Source organism: Oncorhynchus mykiss, chromosome 27, assembly GCF_057628025.1.
Source record: "Oncorhynchus mykiss isolate SJ-2025 chromosome 27, ASM5762802v1, whole genome shotgun sequence".
NCBI lineage: Eukaryota > Metazoa > Chordata > Actinopteri > Salmoniformes > Salmonidae > Oncorhynchus > Oncorhynchus mykiss.
In genome coordinates, this window is record NC_143048.1 from 33,484,823 (window position 1) to 33,502,011 (window position 17,189).

Sequence of the window (17,189 nt, forward strand, 5' to 3'; positions counted from 1 at the left end):
AAGAGGGAACCAGAGGGAGGGAGAGAGTGAAGGGTATCATGGGAGGAGAGGGAGGGAAAGAGAAGGGTATAAGGGGAGGAGAGGGAGGGAAAGAGAAGGGTATAAGGGGAGGAGAGGGAGTGAAAGAGAAGGGTATAAGGGGATGAGAGGGGGAGAGAGAAGGGTATCAGGGGAGGAGAGGGAGGGAGAGAGAAAGGTATCAGGGGAGGAGAGGGAGGGAGAGGGAACCAGAGAGAGAGAAGGAGGGAGAGTGTGAAGGGTATCATGAGAGGAGAGAGAGGTAGAGACAAGGGTATTATGGGAGGAGAGAGAGGTAGAGACAAGGGTATTATGGGAGGAGAGAGGTAGAGAAGAGGGTATTATGGGAGGAGAGAGAGGTAGAGACAAGGGTATTATGGGAGGAGAGAGGTAGAGACAAGGGTATTATGGGAGGAGAGAGAGGTAGAAACAAGGGTATTATGGGAGGAGAGAGAGGAGAGGGAGGGAGAGAGAAGGGTATTATGGGAGGAGAGAGAGGAGAGGGAGGGAGAGAAAAGGGTATTATGGGAAGAGAGGGAGGGAGAGAGAAGGGTATTATGGGAGGAGAGAGAGGAGAGGGAGGGAAAGAGAAGGGTATTATGGGAGGAGAGAGAGGAGAGGGAGGGAGAGAGAAGGGTATTATGGGAGTAGGGAGAGGAGAGGGAGGGAGTAGAGGAGAGAGAGGAGAATTAGGGAGAGGGAGGGAGGGAGGGAGAGAGAGGGAGAGAGAGGAGAGGGAGGGAGAGAGAGGATAGAGAGGAGAGGGAGGGAGAGGGAGGGAGATAGAAGGGTATTATGGGAGGAGAGAGAGGAGAGGGAGGGAGAGAAAAGGGTATTATGGGAGGAGAGAGATGAAAGGGACCAATTAAACAAAGATTAATGTTTGAACTGGAGTCAACCTCTCTATCTCTCTTTTCTATATATCTCTCTCTTTTCTATATCTCTCTCTTTTCTATATCTCTCTCTTTTCTATATCTCTCTCTCTTTTCTGTTTCTTTCTCTTTCTTTTCTGTCTCTTTCTCTCTCTTTTCTGTCTCTTTCTCTCTCTCTCTTTTCTGTCTCTTTCTCTCTCTCTTTTCTGTCTCTTTCTCTCTCTCTCTTTTCTGTCTCTTTCTCTCTCTCTTTTCTGTCTCTTTCTCTCTCTCTTTTCTGTCTATTTCTCTCTCTCTTTTCTGTCTCTTTCTTTCTCTCTCTCTCTCTCTGTCTGCTTTCTGATATCTCTACATCTCAACTTTCAAAACACACATACACACAGATGGCAATCAATAAATGAAATCATTGATTTATGAAAGACTGTTCTAGCATCCTTCCCTCCTTTCCACCCTCTCTCCAGGTGTCAGTCGTAAGGTGGTCTATTCTCTGGCCAACTCTGCCGGCGGCTTCTTCTCCATCGACAAGTCCTCCGGTATCGTTGTGCTGGAACGTACACTAGACCGCGAACAGCAACCGTCCTACATGATCACGGTCAGAGCGTCCGACCAGGGCTCTCCGGTCCGCCTGTCCTCCCTGGTCAACGTAACCGTCACGGTCCTGGACATTAATGACAACCCGCCGGTGTTTGAGCGGCGTGACCACCTCGCCACCGTGCCAGAGGACGTGGGGTTAGGGACGGAGGTGCTGAGAGTGTACGCAGCCAGTAAGGACATTGGAACCAACGCTGAGATCACCTATAGTATCCGCTCAGGCAACGAGCACGGAAAGTTCCACATACACCCCCTCACTGGTGAGTTCCCATATGCAGAATATCAAGTGTCAATTTATGTCTTTGTTAGCAAATTTGTGTTACAGACTTGTACATGGTGTTAGAAGTAGGAATCTACCTCCCTGTTGAACTCTCTCTCTGTGTACCAGGTGCCATCTCAGTGTCCAAGCCTCTGGACTTTGAGACGTGTAAAGACTACTTCCTTACTGTGGAGGCCAGAGACGGTGGAACCCCGCCCCTAAGTGCCGTAACCATGGTAAACATCAACTTGACAGACGTCAATGACAATGCACCCATGTTCAGCCGAGACGTCTACACCACTGTCGTATCCGAAGACGCAACCATCGGAGAGTCCGTCGTCAAGGTATGTCCAGTTGGCTCTTTAAACTGGACTGGTTCAGCCATGTTTCCCTGACCTCTCCAGCAGTGCCCCCAATCGGGTTGCACTCATTTTCTGGTACAAACACACCTGATTCATTCTGAACTGAAGTTGAACTGGATAGGAGTACTTGAGGAAACGTTTAGGAAACACTGACCATCTTACTGTGTGTGTGTGCGTGCGTTGGAGAGACCCTGCCTAACCCCCTCTCCTCCTCCTCCTCCTCAAGCTGACAGCTGAGGACGTAGACAGTCAGGTGAATGGTGATATCCTCTACTCCATCGTCAGTGGTGACAGAGAGAACCAGTTCTTCATAGACCCTCTCTCTGGCATGGTGAAGGTCAACAAACAGCTGGACAGAGAGACGGTGAGCACACACACACACACACACACACACACACACACACACACACACACACACACACACACACACACACACACACACACATACACACACGGGTACACGCACACAGGTACACACATGTACACACACATGTACACACACACAAACAAACCAACTCTACAGCCAATAAAACCACAACATGAACACTAATTACAACAACTGTCTCTGACACGCACACTGCAACATCACCATCACAAACACCCTCGTCATCATCCCCCTGCAGCTAGCCACCTCCTCCTGACCGTTTCTCTCATGGAGGTTGTCCATTTCCTCTAATTAGAGAATGGGGGCATGGCATCCCATCCCTCCTCTTCCCAAGCTGCCTCTCTTTTCTTCCCTGGAGTGCTTGAAGAGTTTCCGAGTGTGTCTACCAATTCCCGTCATAAAAAATTCATGAGTGTGGTCCGTGATAGTGCAGAGAGCGTATCTGATCACAGTCCAAAGAGAACGCCTGGGCTTGTGGGGGATGAAGGAGCTGAGGTTATCAGAAAGAGTTCAGCCCTGTGTGTGTGTGTGTGTGTGTGTGTGTGTGTGTGTGTGTGTGTGTGTGTGTGTGTGTGTGTGTGTGTGTGTGTGTGTGTGTGTGTGTGTGTGTGTGTGTGTGTGTGTGTGTGTGTGTGTGTTTGTGTGTGTGTGTGTGTGTTTGTGTGTGTTTCTGTGTGTGTGTGTGTGTGTGTGTGTGTGTGTGTTTGTGTGTGTTTGTGTGTGTGTGTGTGTTTGTGTGTGTTTCTGTGTGTGTGTGTGTGTGTGTGTGTGTGTGTGTGTGTGTGTTTGTGTGTGTTTGTGTGTGTGTGTGTGTTTGTGTGTGTTTCTGTGTGTGTGTTTGTGTGTATGTGTGTGTGTGTGTGTGTGTGTGTGTCTGTGTGTGCCTGCATGCGTGCGTGCGTGCGTCTTCACACACTCATTTCCATATAGGTTATTCTCATTGACTCTCCTGAGCACCACTGTGGTTGTTTATTGTGGTTTCTTTTTTAATTTCTCAGAGTGAGAGGTTGTTATTGTTGTTTTTTCTGCTGTGTTTAGTTAGGCTGTTATTACAGAGCAATATGTGGAAGCACACAGTAGGGAATAAGGTGTGTGTGTGTGTGTGTGTGTGTGTGTGTGTGTGTGTGTGTGTGTGTGTGCCTGCGTGGGCGTATGTGTGTGTGTCTTCACTCCCTAAGCTAGTAAATACTGTCTACCTGAGATAGCCTTGACAGTGTTCCCTCAGGTACACTCTTAAAAAAGGTACTATCTAGAAACTAAAAGGGTTCTTCAGCTGTCCCCCTAGAACAACCATTTAAAAAAAAAATGTTTCCTGGTAGAATCTTCTTGGGTTCCATATAGAACTCTTTCCACAGGGTTCTACATGGAACCAAAAAGGGTTATTCTATGTCGACAGCCGAATAACTATTTTGGAACCCTTTTTTCTTAGAGTGTAGAGTGAATCTGAGAGACAGAGACAGAAACCCAGGGTGCATGCTTGGTAGGACACGCCAGGAATGTGTCAGTCACAGGAGTGTGTTTCAGAGGATCAAAGGATGCGCCCACAACCAATCACAACACACTTAATCAGTGCCGTTAGATCCTTGTTTGGTTTCCTGATATTCAAGGGGTACCAAATTATGAGGATGCATATCCAGAGGATATTTGATCAGGGACTTGTCATCATTGGTTAATGTGTGGTGAATTTGATTTGCATGGAAATTGCTGCGTTTGATTTTGTCGATCCTGTTATAATTATCAGGAATGAAATGATTAAAATGTTTCTCAACGTAAAGTTTCAAGGGAAACTGTCTTTTTTCTTCTGTAGGTGTCTGGTTACTCTCTGGCGGTCAGGGCTCTGGACAGTGGTGTTCCGCCCATGTCGTCAACGGTGATGGTCAACATCGACATCTCAGACATCAACGACAGCCCGCCTACTTTCACCCCGGCCAATCTCACCACTGTCATACAGGTGCTGTTACTCACATGATTGACAGCTCTGATGGCCAATGAACTTCATACACACTTACATCCACATAGACATAGATATTCACACACATATCCCTTATTACAGGAGAAGCGCACACACACACAATCCGTCTAATCTCATTTCCCTTCTTCTATTGTCCAATCACAGGAGAATAAGCCCATCGGCACTAGCATTCTCCAGCTGTCCGTCATAGACCAGGACTCCTCCCATAACGGCCCACCCTTTGAGTTCCGCATCTTATCAGGGAATGAAGGTGGAGAGTTTACACTGGAGTGGGATGGAACTCTGCTAGCCAATCAGGTGTTTAGGAGGGACTTGGCCACAGAGTATGTCATCCAGGTCCAGGTAAGAAGACCATTTTACATCATCTCTACTGTTACTGTTAACATCATTTCTTATAACCAGCTGGTCAACCCTGTTAGTGTTAACACCATGTCTTATAACCAGCTGGTCAACCCTGTTAGTGTTAACACCATGTCTTATAACCAGCTGGTCAACCCTGTTACTGTTAACACCATGTCTTATAACCAGCTGGTCAACCCTGTTACTGTTAACACCATGTCTTATAACCAGCTGGTCAACCCTGTTACTGTTAACACCATGTCTTATAACCAGCTGGTCAACCCTGTTAGTGTTAACACCATGTCTTATAACCAGCTGGTCAACCCTGTTACTGTTAACACCATGTCTTATAACCAGCTGGTCAACCCTGTTACTGTTAACACCATGTCTTATAACCAGCTGGTCAACCCTGTTACTGTTAACACCATGTCTTACAACCAGCTGGTCAACCCTGTTACTGTTAGTACCATGTCTTACAACCACCTGGTCAACCCTGTTACTGTTAACATCATGTCTTATAACCAGCTGGTCAACCCTGTTAGTGTTAACACCATGTCTTATAACCAGCTGGTCAACCCTGTTACTGTTAACACCATGTCTTACAACCAGCTGGTCAACCCTGTTACTGTTAGCACCATGTCTTATAACCAGCTGGTTAACCCTGTTACTGTTAGCACCATGTCTTACAACCAGCTGGTCAACCCTGTTACTGTTGGAACCATGTTTTATAACCAGCTGGTCAACCCTGTTAGTGTTAACACCATGTCTAATAACCAGCTGGTCAACCCTGTTACTGTTAGCACCATGTCTTATAACCAGCTGGTCAACCCTGTTAGTGTTAACACCATGTCTTATAACCAGCTGGTCAACCCTGTTAGTGTTAACACCATGTCTTATAACCAGCTGGTCAACCCTGTTAGTGTTAACACCATGTCTTATAACCAGCTGGTCAACCCTGTTACTGTTAACACCATGTCTAATAACCAGCTGGTCAACCCTGTTAGTGTTAACACCATGTCTTATAACCAGCTGGTCAACCCTGTTACTGTTAACACCATGTCTTATAACCAGCTGGTCAACCCTGTTAGTGTTAACACCATGTCTTATAACCAGCTGGTCAACCCTGTTAGTGTTAACACCATGTCTTATAACCAGCTGGTCAACCCTGTTAGTGTTAACACCATGTCTTACAACCAGCTGGTCAACCCTGTTACTGTTGGAACCATGTTTTACTACCCGCGTGTCAACCCTGTTAGTGTTGGAACCATGTCTTATAATCAGCTGGTCAACCCTGTTAGTGTTGGAACCATGTCTTATAATCAGCTGGTCAACCCTGTTAGTGTTAGCACCATGTCTTATAACCAGCTGGTCAACCCTGTTACTGTTAGCACCATGTCTTATAACCAGCTGGTTAACCCTGTTACTGTTAGCACCATGTCTTACAACCAGCTGGTCAACCCTGTTACTGTTGGAACCATGTTTTATAACCAGCTGGTCAACCCTGTTAGTGTTAACACCATGTCTAATAACCAGCTGGTCAACCCTGTTACTGTTAGCACCATGTCTTATAACCAGCTGGTCAACCCTGTTAGTGTTAACACCATGTCTTATAACCAGCTGGTCAACCCTGTTAGTGTTAACACCATGTCTTATAACCAGCTGGTCAACCCTGTTAGTGTTAACACCATGTCTTATAACCAGCTGGTCAACCCTGTTACTGTTAACACCATGTCTAATAACCAGCTGGTCAACCCTGTTAGTGTTAACACCATGTCTTATAACCAGCTGGTCAACCCTGTTACTGTTAACACCATGTCTTATAACCAGCTGGTCAACCCTGTTAGTGTTAACACCATGTCTTATAACCAGCTGGTCAACCCTGTTAGTGTTAACACCATGTCTTATAACCAGCTGGTCAACCCTGTTAGTGTTAACACCATGTCTTACAACCAGCTGGTCAACCCTGTTACTGTTGGAACCATGTTTTACTACCCGCGTGTCAACCCTGTTAGTGTTGGAACCATGTCTTATAATCAGCTGGTCAACCCTGTTAGTGTTGGAACCATGTCTTATAATCAGCTGGTCAACCCTGTTAGTGTTAGCACCATGTCTTATAATCAGCTGGTCAACCCTGTTAGTGTTAACATCGGGTATTACAACCAGCGTGTCAACCCTGTTAGTGTCAACACCAGGTCTTTCAACCAGCTATCTTGTGGAAGGTCTGTGTTACTAAATCACACATGGGGTTACATTGGCTCTGTGATAACCCTTTGCTTCTCCCCTCCTCCCCCTACCTCCAGGTAAGGGACTCAGGTAAGCCCCGTCTGTCCTCCTCTTCTACCCTGACTGTGCGTGTGATTGAGGAGAGCCTTCATCGGCCCGTAGCACTACCCCTGGAGGTCCACATCATCACCATGGAGGACGAGTTTCCTGGAGGAGTTATCGGCCAGCTGCACGCCACTGACGCAGACCCCTACGATGCCCTGACCTTCGGCCACGCCCCTCCGTCTCAACGCTCCCTCTTTAAGATCAGTCCGAGAGACGGTAAGATCATAGCCCTGGGCGGCCTGGACGCCGGTCGCTACTCCCTCAACGCTAGCGTGAGTGACGGACGCTTCGCCGTGCCCGTGGCTGTGAGCGTGCATGTGGAGCAGGCATCGCCAGAGATGCTGCGCGAGGCGGTGACGGTGCGTTTTGAGAGTGTGCAACCCCACGACTTTGTGGCAACACATCTAAAAAACGTGGTGAAAGTTCTGAAGGTTGCCGCGGCAACGCAGAAGCAGGACGCGCTGCATGTGCTCAGTCTGCAGCCCGTGGGCGGGACCAGCCAGCTGGATCTGCTGGTTGCCGTGGAGACGGCTGGGGGAGGGTTCTACAAGGCAGCATACCTGACCCAGAAGCTGAGCGCCTCCCGGAGGCAGCTGGAGGAAGTGTTGAGGGTGTCGGCCATCTTGGATAAGAACTGTTCTGGGCTTGAGTGTCGTGGGGCCCAGTGTGAGCAGAGCATTGTGTTGGACTCTCACGCTCTCATCACCTACAGCACACCCAGGGTTAGCTTTGTGTCGCCACGCTTCCACAGGACCACCCGCTGCACCTGCACTGGTGAGGACCTGCACCCACACCCACAGTTATGCTACACCCATGTATCATATCAATGTATATGCTTCGTGATGCACTCACATACTCATACAGCAACATACACACAAACTAGAGTGTCACAAAGTATCCTTTAGAGAGCTGTACATTAGGCATAGACATTGTTGACTGTCTGCATGATCTGCACTGTAACAACCACTCTGTCTGATTGTATAAATACTATAATGATAAAAAGCGGATGGCATCTTGAGTGTGTATCTGACCCCTGGGATTAGACAGATCTCCCAGTAGATTGAATTAGCATGTTGTGGCTAACGTGATTAGCACGTCTCCTGGGGACAGAGGATTTGGCTGCCTCTACTCTGAATAACCCTAAATTAACTTGTCCTCTCTTGCTCTCTTTATTCATCTGTTCTTTTCTTCCTTTCTCTCGTTTCACGCTTCTCGTTCCCTTCCTCCTTCTATCCTCTGTCTTCTGTCTCACTCTGTTTCACACCCTCTCCTCTCCTTCTCTTCTCTTTTTATTTCATGTTGTTAACCTTTCCCCCTTCCTCCCTCTCTCTCAATCCCTTAATCTCTCCCCTCCTGTCTCTCTTTCTACCTCCACATTTCCCTCACTCTTCCTTTCTCTCCTTTGTTTCACCTCTCACATCTCTCTCTCCCTCCCTCCTCTCTCTCTCCTCTCTCTCACTCCTCTACTATCTCTCTCCCTCCCTCCCTCTCTCTCTCTCTCTCTCTCTCTCTCTCTCTCTCTCTCTCGCTCCTCTTCTATCTCTCTCTCTCTCCCACTCTCTCTCTCTCTCTCTCTCTCTCTCTCTCTCTCTCTCTCTCTCTCTCTCTCTCTCTCTCTCTCTCTCTCCCTCCTCTCTCTCCATCAGATGGTAGCTGTTCCCCAGCCTCAGAGTTGTGTGATGAGCAGCCCTGCCCAGGAGACATGCAGTGTGTGGGCACAGAGGGCACCAGAGTACCGTACGCCTGCCAGTGTCCACCAGGGAAACTAGGAGAGTGTGCAGGTGCTTCTGAATGTTTGGATCCTTTGTAAATGTGGTGTAATTTGTGGATGCAAATAGAAAATTCCAAATGTGTTCAATTGTGTATGTGTGTATGTGCTCTGACTCTGCATATCTTTGTGTGTGTGTGTGTACAGGTCACACGTCTCTGAGTTTCTCAGGGAACAGCTATATCAAGTATAAAGTGTCTGATGGAGGAAGGACAGGAGAGATGAAGCTGGGACTGAGGATCAGAACTCTACAGAGCAGAGGAATCATCATGTACACACACTCTGACCCCTGCACTATACTGAAGGTACCCACACACACACTCTGACCCCTGCACCATACTGAATGTCCCACACACACACTCTGACCCCTGCACCATACTGAAGGTCCCACACACACACTGACCACTGCACTATACTGAAGGTACCCACACACATTCTGACCCCTGCACCATACTGAAGGTACCCACACACACACTGACCCCTGCACTATACTGAAGGTACCCACACACACACGGACCCCTGCACTATTCTGAAGGTATCCACACACACTGACCCCTGCACCATACTGAAGGTATCCACACACACTCTGACCCCTGCACCATACTGAAGGTACCCACACACACACTGACCCCTGCACCATACTGAAGGTACCCACACACACACTGACCCCTGCACTATACTGAAGGTACCCACACACACACTCTGACCCCTGCACTATACTGAAGGTATCCACACACACACTGACCCCTGCACTATACTGAAAGTATCCACACACACTGACCCCTGCACCATACTGAAGGTACCCACACACACTGACCCCTGCACTATACTGAAGGTACCCACACACACACTGACCCCTGCACCATACTGAAGGTACCCACACACACACTGACCCCTGCACCATACTGAAGGTACCCACACACACACTGACCCCTGCACTATACTGAAGGTATCCACACACACTGACCCCTGCACTATACTGAAGGTATCCACACACACTGACCCCTGCACCATACTGAAGGTACCCACACACACTGACCCCTGCACTATACTGAAGGTATCCACACACACTGACCCCTGCACTATACTGAAGGTACCCACACACACTGACCCCTGCACTATACTGAAGGTATCCACACACACACTGACCCCTGCACTATACTGAAGGTACCCACACACACACTGACCCCTGCACTATACTGAAGGTACCCACACACACACTGACCCCTGCACTATACTGAAGGTACCCACACACACACTGACCCCTGCACTATTCTGAAGGTATCCACACACACTCTGACCCCTGCACTATACTGAAGGTACCCACACACACACACACTCTGACCCCTGCACTATTCTGAAGGTATCCACACACACTGACCTCTGCACCATACTGAAGGTATCCACACACACTCTGACCCCTGCACTATACTGAAGGTACCCACACACACACTGACCCCTGCACTATACTGAAGGTACCGACATGCACACACACACAGGTACACACACACACGTACACTTGCTGACCCCTGTTTAAGGTACACACCTATACATGCTTATCCCTGTACTATACTGAACATATCATACAGACGTGATCAGCCTACTGTGTTATATTTAAGGTACACACACTGTACACATGCATGGATAGTCTGGATACCCACAGCACGATCCACCCTTGTTATTACCTGAAGCTAAGCCACTTATCTGGGTCTAAATCCTGCCTATCTTGTTGTGATTGACAGCTAGAGGAGGGTAAACTGTGGTTCCAGCTGGACTGTGGGAACAGCCCTGGTATGCTGGGTATTTCTGGGAGGCCCATCAACGATGGGAACTGGCACACGGTGACTCTGGAGCTCAACCGTAACTTCACCAGTCTGTCTCTGGACGACAGCTATGTGGAGAGGAGGAGAGGACCACCAAGCTTCCAACCACTAGGGGCAGATGGGTCTATCTACTTTGGAGCACAGGTGGGCTTTCTGTGGAGGGGAAGGGGTGTGTGTGTGTGTTTTTGGTTTTATTATCCTTGTGGGGACCAGAGAAAATCACAAGGATAGTAAAACAAGGAAAATGGGGGTCATTTCGCCAGTCCCCACAAGGAAAAAGGCTATTTTACGTTCAGGGTTTAGGTTTAAGGTTACAATTAGGGTTAGAGTTAGAAGTAGAGTTAGGAGTTAGGTTAGGGTTTGGGGTTAGGGGTTTGGGGTTAGGGGTTCGAGAAAATAGGATTTTGAATGCAAATTAATTGTTTGGTCCCCACAAGGATACTAAAACAAACATGTAGGTGTGCGTGTGACAGATTTTTTCAGAGTTGGGAGGGGGGGGGGGGTTGTGAGTATGTGTGTTAGGGACACTGATATGTTTGTTTGGGCGTGGCTGATGTGTGTTAGGGACACTGATATGTTTGTTTGGGCGTGGCTGATGTGTGTTAGGGACACTGATATGTTTGTTTGGGCGTGGCTGATGTGTGTTAGGGACACTGATATGTTTGTTTGGGCGTGGCTGATGTGTGTTAGGGACACTGATATGTTTGTTTGGGCGTGGCTGATGTGTGTTAGGGACACTGATATGTTTGTTTGGGCGTGGCTGATGTGTGTTAGGGACACTGATATGTTTGTTTGGGCGTGGCTGATGTGTGTTAGGGACACTGATATGTTTGTTTGGGCGTGGCTGATGTGTGTTAGGGACACTGATATGTTTGTTTGGGCGTGGCTGATGTGTGTTAGGGACACTGATATGTTTGTTTGGGCGTGGCTGATGTGTGTTAGGGACACTGATATGTTTGTTTGGGCGTGGCTGATGTGTGTTAGGGACACTGATATGTTTGTTTGGGCGTGGCTGATGTGTGTTAGGGACACTGATATGTTTGTTTGGGCGTGGCTGATGTGTGTTAGGGACACTGATATGTTTGTTTGGGCGTGGCTGATGTGTGTTAGGGACACTGATATGTTTGTTTGGGCGTGGCTGATGTGTGTTAGGGACACTGATATGTTTGTTTGGGCGTGGCTGATGTGTATTAGGGACACTGATATGTTTGTTTGGGCGTGGCTGATGTGTGTTAGGGACACTGATATGTTTGTTTGGGCGTGGCTGATGTGTGTTAGGGACACTGATATGTTTGTTTGGGCGTGGCTGATGTGTGTTAGGGACACTGATATGTTTGTTTGGGCGTGGCTGATGTGTGTTAGGGACACTGATATGTTTGTTTGGGCGTGGCTGATGTGTGTTAGGGACACTGATATGTTTGTTTGGGTGTGGCTGATGTGTGCTTTGCATCTGCAAGCGTTGTGGATTTGTATGTGTAAGTATAGTGTTTCTCTATAGTGCTCTTACCAATTTAATCTAGTTAGAGTGAGGAACACAACACGCAGGATAGGAAGCTCTGGATAGGAAGCTCTGGATGAGAAGCTCTGGACGGGAAGCTCTGGACGGGAAGCTCTAAATAGGAAGCTTTGGATAGGAAGCTCTGGATGGGAAGCTCTAAATAGGAAGCTTTGGATAGGAAGCTCTGGATGGGAAGCTCTGGATGGGAAGCTCTGGTAGGAAGCTCTGCAAAGGAAGCTCTAGATAGGAAGCTCTGCAAAGGAAGCTCTGGATAGGAAGCTCTGGATAGGAGGCTCTGGATGGGAAGCATTAGATAGGAAACTCTGGATAGGAAGCTCTGGATAGGAAGCTCTGAGGAATACAGCCTGTGTGTGTATAAATGAATGTACTGTATTCAGAATCTTTGTCTTTTAAATTGTTGTCTTAACATGACTTGCTCCATACTCAGAAAACAACATGAAAAAGCTTGGTATTCTGGTTTGATATTATAGTTTTGTGTGCTATACCTATTTATATACAGTACAATATTTGTTTGATTGTTTGTATGTATACATACATCTGATGTCACTCATGTCTCTCCTCTTCCCCAGGTCCAGCCTCCTAACTCTCGCAGCCTGACAGACAAGAAGGGTCCTCGGGTGACGGATGGTTTCCAGGGCTGCCTGGACTCTGTGATGCTCAACAACAACGAGCTGCCACTGCAGAACAAGAGGAGTCGCTATGCCGAGGTGGTGGGCCTGACAGAGCTGAAGCTGGGCTGTGTTCTCTACCCCGACTCCTGCCTGAAACAGCCCTGCCTCCACGGAGCCACCTGCACCAGCCTGCCCTCCGGTGGTGAGTCTGGGGAACTGCAATAGGAAATAGATGCGGTCACAAGAGGTTGTGTGTGTGTGTGTGTGTAATGGAACAGAGTCAAATGTGGTTGTCTATATGTTTGATGTGTTTGATACCCTTTTATTTATTACAATCCAGCCATTAAAATGAGCCTGTCCTCCTATTGCTCATCCCACTAGCCTCCTCTGTTGTGTGTGTGAAACAAGCAGCCTGGGTTGGTGACCATTAGTGTCCACAATACACACACCGATTTCCTGATTGATTGATTAGCGTTTTACTTGGAGGTCATCAGGGTGATGGATGATGATCTGAGCCAGCCTGTGCCCCTGAGCCAGCCTGTACCCCTGAGCCAGCCTGAGCCCCTGAGCCAGCCTGTGCCCCTGAGCCAGCCTGAGCCCCTGAGCCAGCCTGTGCCCCTGAGCCAGCCTGTACCCCTGAGCCAGCCTGAGCCCCTGAGCCAGCCTGTGCCCCTGAGCCAGCCTGAGCCCCTGAGCCAGCCTGAGCCAGCCTGAGCCAGCCTGAGCCCCTGAGCCAGCCTGTGCCCCTGAGCCAGCCTGTGCCCCTGAGCCAGCCTGAGCCCCTGAGCCAGCCTGTGCCCCTGAGCCAGCCTGAGCCCCTGAGCCAGCCTGTGCCCCTGAGCCAGCCTGTGCCCCTGAGCCAGCCTGTGCCCCTGAGCCAGCCTGAGCCCCTGAGCCAGCCTGTGCCCCTGAGCCAGCCTGTACCCTTGAGCCAGCCTGTGCCCCTGAGCCAGCCTGTGCCCCTGAGCCAGCCTGTGCCCCTGAGCCAGCCTGTGCCCCTGAGCCAGCCTGTGCCCGCCTGTGCCCCTGAGCCAGCTGGCACACTATAACCTCTCCAGGGATCTGGATCTCAAACAATGCACACACTAGTCTCTACAGCACTGAACACATTCCTGTGTGTGTGATGGATTGTGAGTGTGATAGAGTGTGATAGAGTGTGATGGAGTGTGTGTGTGTGTGTGTGTGTGCCCCTGAGCCAGCCTGTGCCCCTGAGCCAGCCTGTACCCCTGAGCCAGCCTGTGCCCGCCTGTGCCCCTGAGCCAGCTGGCACACTATAACCTCTCCAGGGATCTGGATCTCCCGTTAATCAACGTTAATCTATTGTTAATCCATAATGAACTCCTAATTAAACTGAACTTGACCCACTGTTTTTTTCCAAAGGTGGGACTGTGAAAAATCCTCATAGTAGACTCCTTCACCACTTCTGTTTTCTCTCTCTCTCTCTCTCTCTCTCTCTCTCTCTCTCTCTCTCTCTCTCTCTCTCTCTCTCTCTTTTTTTTTTTGTCTGCCTGATCGTGTTACCTTCTCTCTGTCCTTATCTTCCTCTCTTTGTGTCGTCATATCTCTCTAGTTGCTCTTCGTTTTTTTGTCTGTTCATATCTCTTCTCCTTTTGCCTGAACTGAAAAGACCTACATGAACAAATCGTATCGTTTTAAAATCAGACTACCGCGAGGGCTCAAGACGTTGGCATTTTACTGGAGTCAATAGGGAAGCCTGGTTAAATGTCATCTCTATAGAAATTCCCTGCCTGGACTCAGCAGGGTGACCCCTTGACTTAATGTGCTGACTTAACACATCGAGGCCAAGACTCAACACAGAGAGAGTGACTTAACGCTCCCCTGTGTTGGTCTTTCCCGGTCTCCCCACTCGCATTGTGGAGCACTCTGAAAAGAGCACGGCATTCTGGGGCTTGTCATGGTTCCCTGTTTTTGGCACACCCGACCTTTGTGTAAAGGTTATCGGAGTGTGTGTGTGTATGTATTCCGGTATCCCACTGTGTGTGCGTGTGTGTCTGTCTGTGCTGTGTTGATAAACACAGTGACATTTCCCTGTATTTTCCTAGAGGTGTGTGTGTTTGTGATTGTGTGTGTGTGTCAGTGCGATTTCCCAGTTGCATGTGCCTCTAGGTGTGTGTGTGTACCCGTTTGATATCCCAGAGGTGTGTGTGTGTTGATGTTTAGGCTGGCAAGCTCTCGTCAACCCCATGCCAACTATCCCTGGCACCGCCGCCAAAGCTCAAACAATGCACACACTAGTCTCTACAGCACTGAACACATTCCTGTGTGTGTGATGGATTGTGAGTGTGATAGAGTGTGATAGAGTGTGATGGTGTGTGTGTGTGTGTGTGTGTGTGTGTGTGTGTGTTCTGAATCTGCAATGATGGTCTGACTGCTTTGTTGAATTATAGCACTACTACACTTGTATGCAGAATACTTAATTTTACACCCCCCATAATTGAGGCTAAATGTACTTAATGTGATATGTGGTTGTCCCACCTAGCTATCTTAAGATTAATGCACTAACTGTAAGTCTCCCCCGGTAAGAGCATCTGCTTAATGACTCAAATGTAAAAGCATTTACTCTCCTTCCTTTTTTCTTTTTACTCTCTGTCTCTTTTCTCTCTCTGCTAATGTTCCATTCTCTCTCTCTTCCCACTCTCTCTGTCCTCTCTCTCTCTCTCCCTTTTTATTCCTGTCCTTTCCTGTCCCTTTGCCTCTTCTCTCTGTGTATTAGCGTTTGCCTGTAGTTGCAGACCCCAGTACACTGGAGGGCGCTGTGAGACAGAGATCACAGCTTGCGTTCCTAACCCCTGCCTCAACAGTGGTGTGTGCAAAGCCATCGGCAACGCTTTCCTCTGCAGCTGCAGGAGAGGGTTCCAGGGAACCACGTGAGTTACTATCGCACTAATGATCACATTGTAAACATACAGTATACACGCCAACACACTCCTGTCCTGAACACATACCCATGGAGTTGAATATGACAGACACAACCACACCTTTTAACTCACTCACTCACTCACTCACTCACTCACTCACTCACTCACTCACTCACATAATCACCCACCTTTTAAGTTCAGCTGCCTACTAGCCCAAGTAGTAGATATAATATAAAGTATGTCATATATAAAGTATGTATAAAGCCCTCTGTGAACGCAATGCCTCATCCTTCCCACTAGGTGGCAGTATAAACCAGCTTTTCTCGACAATGATAGGCAGATGAGCACAAGAGCCAGAGCCCCAAGCTGCCTGCAGCATGTTTAAGATTCACTCAAAGAATTGAAAGAGTAAAGAAGATGACATTTCATTCTGCTTGTCTCCTTCTCTCCAGGGGGTTTAGGGGTGTTCCACTGTTACATTAGAAATCAGGCTAAGATACAAAGCCACAAGCTCACTCATGTATACACTTTTCTTACTCGCTGAAACACACACACACACACACACACACACACACACACACACACACACACACACACACACACACAAACACACACACACACACACACAAACAAACAAACAAACAAACAAACAAACACACACACACATACACACAAACAAACAAACCAACACACACACACACACGCCAGAAGCTTGTGTTCCATCATCAAAGCCATTTTAATTTCAGATGAGGAAGATCAGGAAAGTCAATCTCAGTGTGGTTGTTATTTAATAGGGAGCATATGAGACTAGGAGTCCCTGAGCTGTCCTCTATCTCCCTATCTACATCACTTTCCTCCCACCTCCAAATGAAAGGAGAGTCTTCCTCACGTTTAGTCAGTCAAGTATTAAATGACCCACAAACTATCTGTATGTAACAGTTTATTAAAGATTCTGATGAATTGATAATCACCTACTTCAAGGATCATTTTTGGAGTGTATTTTCTCTAGAGGCATCTGTAAGTCAAACTATCCAAACTAATTACCAAACTGAGTTTTAACAACCCCTCTGCCCACGTTCCTCCATTCACCCTCTCCAGGTGCGAGGAGGATATAAACGAGTGTGTGCGGGACAGAGCCACGGGCGGCGAGGCAGAATGCGAGAATGGCGGTGTGTGCGTCAACACGCACGGCTCGTTCTACTGTAACTGCACGGCGGGCTTTGTGGGCCAGCGCTGCGGCCTGCGGCCCGTGGTGGTCCCAGACATGCAGGCTGGACACGCCGTGCTAGGGAAAGAAGAACTGATCGGCATCGCTGTTGTCCTCTTCGTAATCGTCACCCTCATCATCCTCTTCATCGCCTTCCGCAAGAAGGTATCTGTGTTGTGTTGTTTGATTTATTCTTGTGTGTTTTTATTTCTTAATTAATTTTTTACTTGTTTTGTATCTGAGGTTTAAAAGGCTT

At 48.2% G+C, this 17,189-nt stretch overlaps 1 protein-coding gene across 3 annotated transcripts in view; it reads left to right on the forward strand.

Annotated features, from left to right (window-relative positions):
• LOC110507983 (protocadherin Fat 3) overlaps positions 1-17,189 on the forward strand; it is a 323,288-nt gene that overhangs the window by 295,622 nt on the left and 10,477 nt on the right. For all 3 annotated transcript variants that reach the window (XM_090223874.1, XM_036965859.2, XM_036965861.2), the window contains 12 exons: positions 1,352-1,741; positions 1,870-2,084; positions 2,329-2,466; positions 4,295-4,438; positions 4,604-4,801; positions 7,099-7,900; positions 8,773-8,907; positions 9,042-9,199; positions 10,637-10,861; positions 12,806-13,049; positions 15,582-15,735; positions 16,825-17,098. In XM_090223874.1, coding sequence (XP_090080000.1) covers positions 1,352-1,741; positions 1,870-2,084; positions 2,329-2,466; positions 4,295-4,438; positions 4,604-4,801; positions 7,099-7,900; positions 8,773-8,907; positions 9,042-9,199; positions 10,637-10,861; positions 12,806-13,049; positions 15,582-15,735; positions 16,825-17,098 — 3,077 coding nt within the window. The remainder of the gene's footprint in view (positions 1-1,351; positions 1,742-1,869; positions 2,085-2,328; positions 2,467-4,294; positions 4,439-4,603; positions 4,802-7,098; positions 7,901-8,772; positions 8,908-9,041; positions 9,200-10,636; positions 10,862-12,805; positions 13,050-15,581; positions 15,736-16,824; positions 17,099-17,189) is intronic.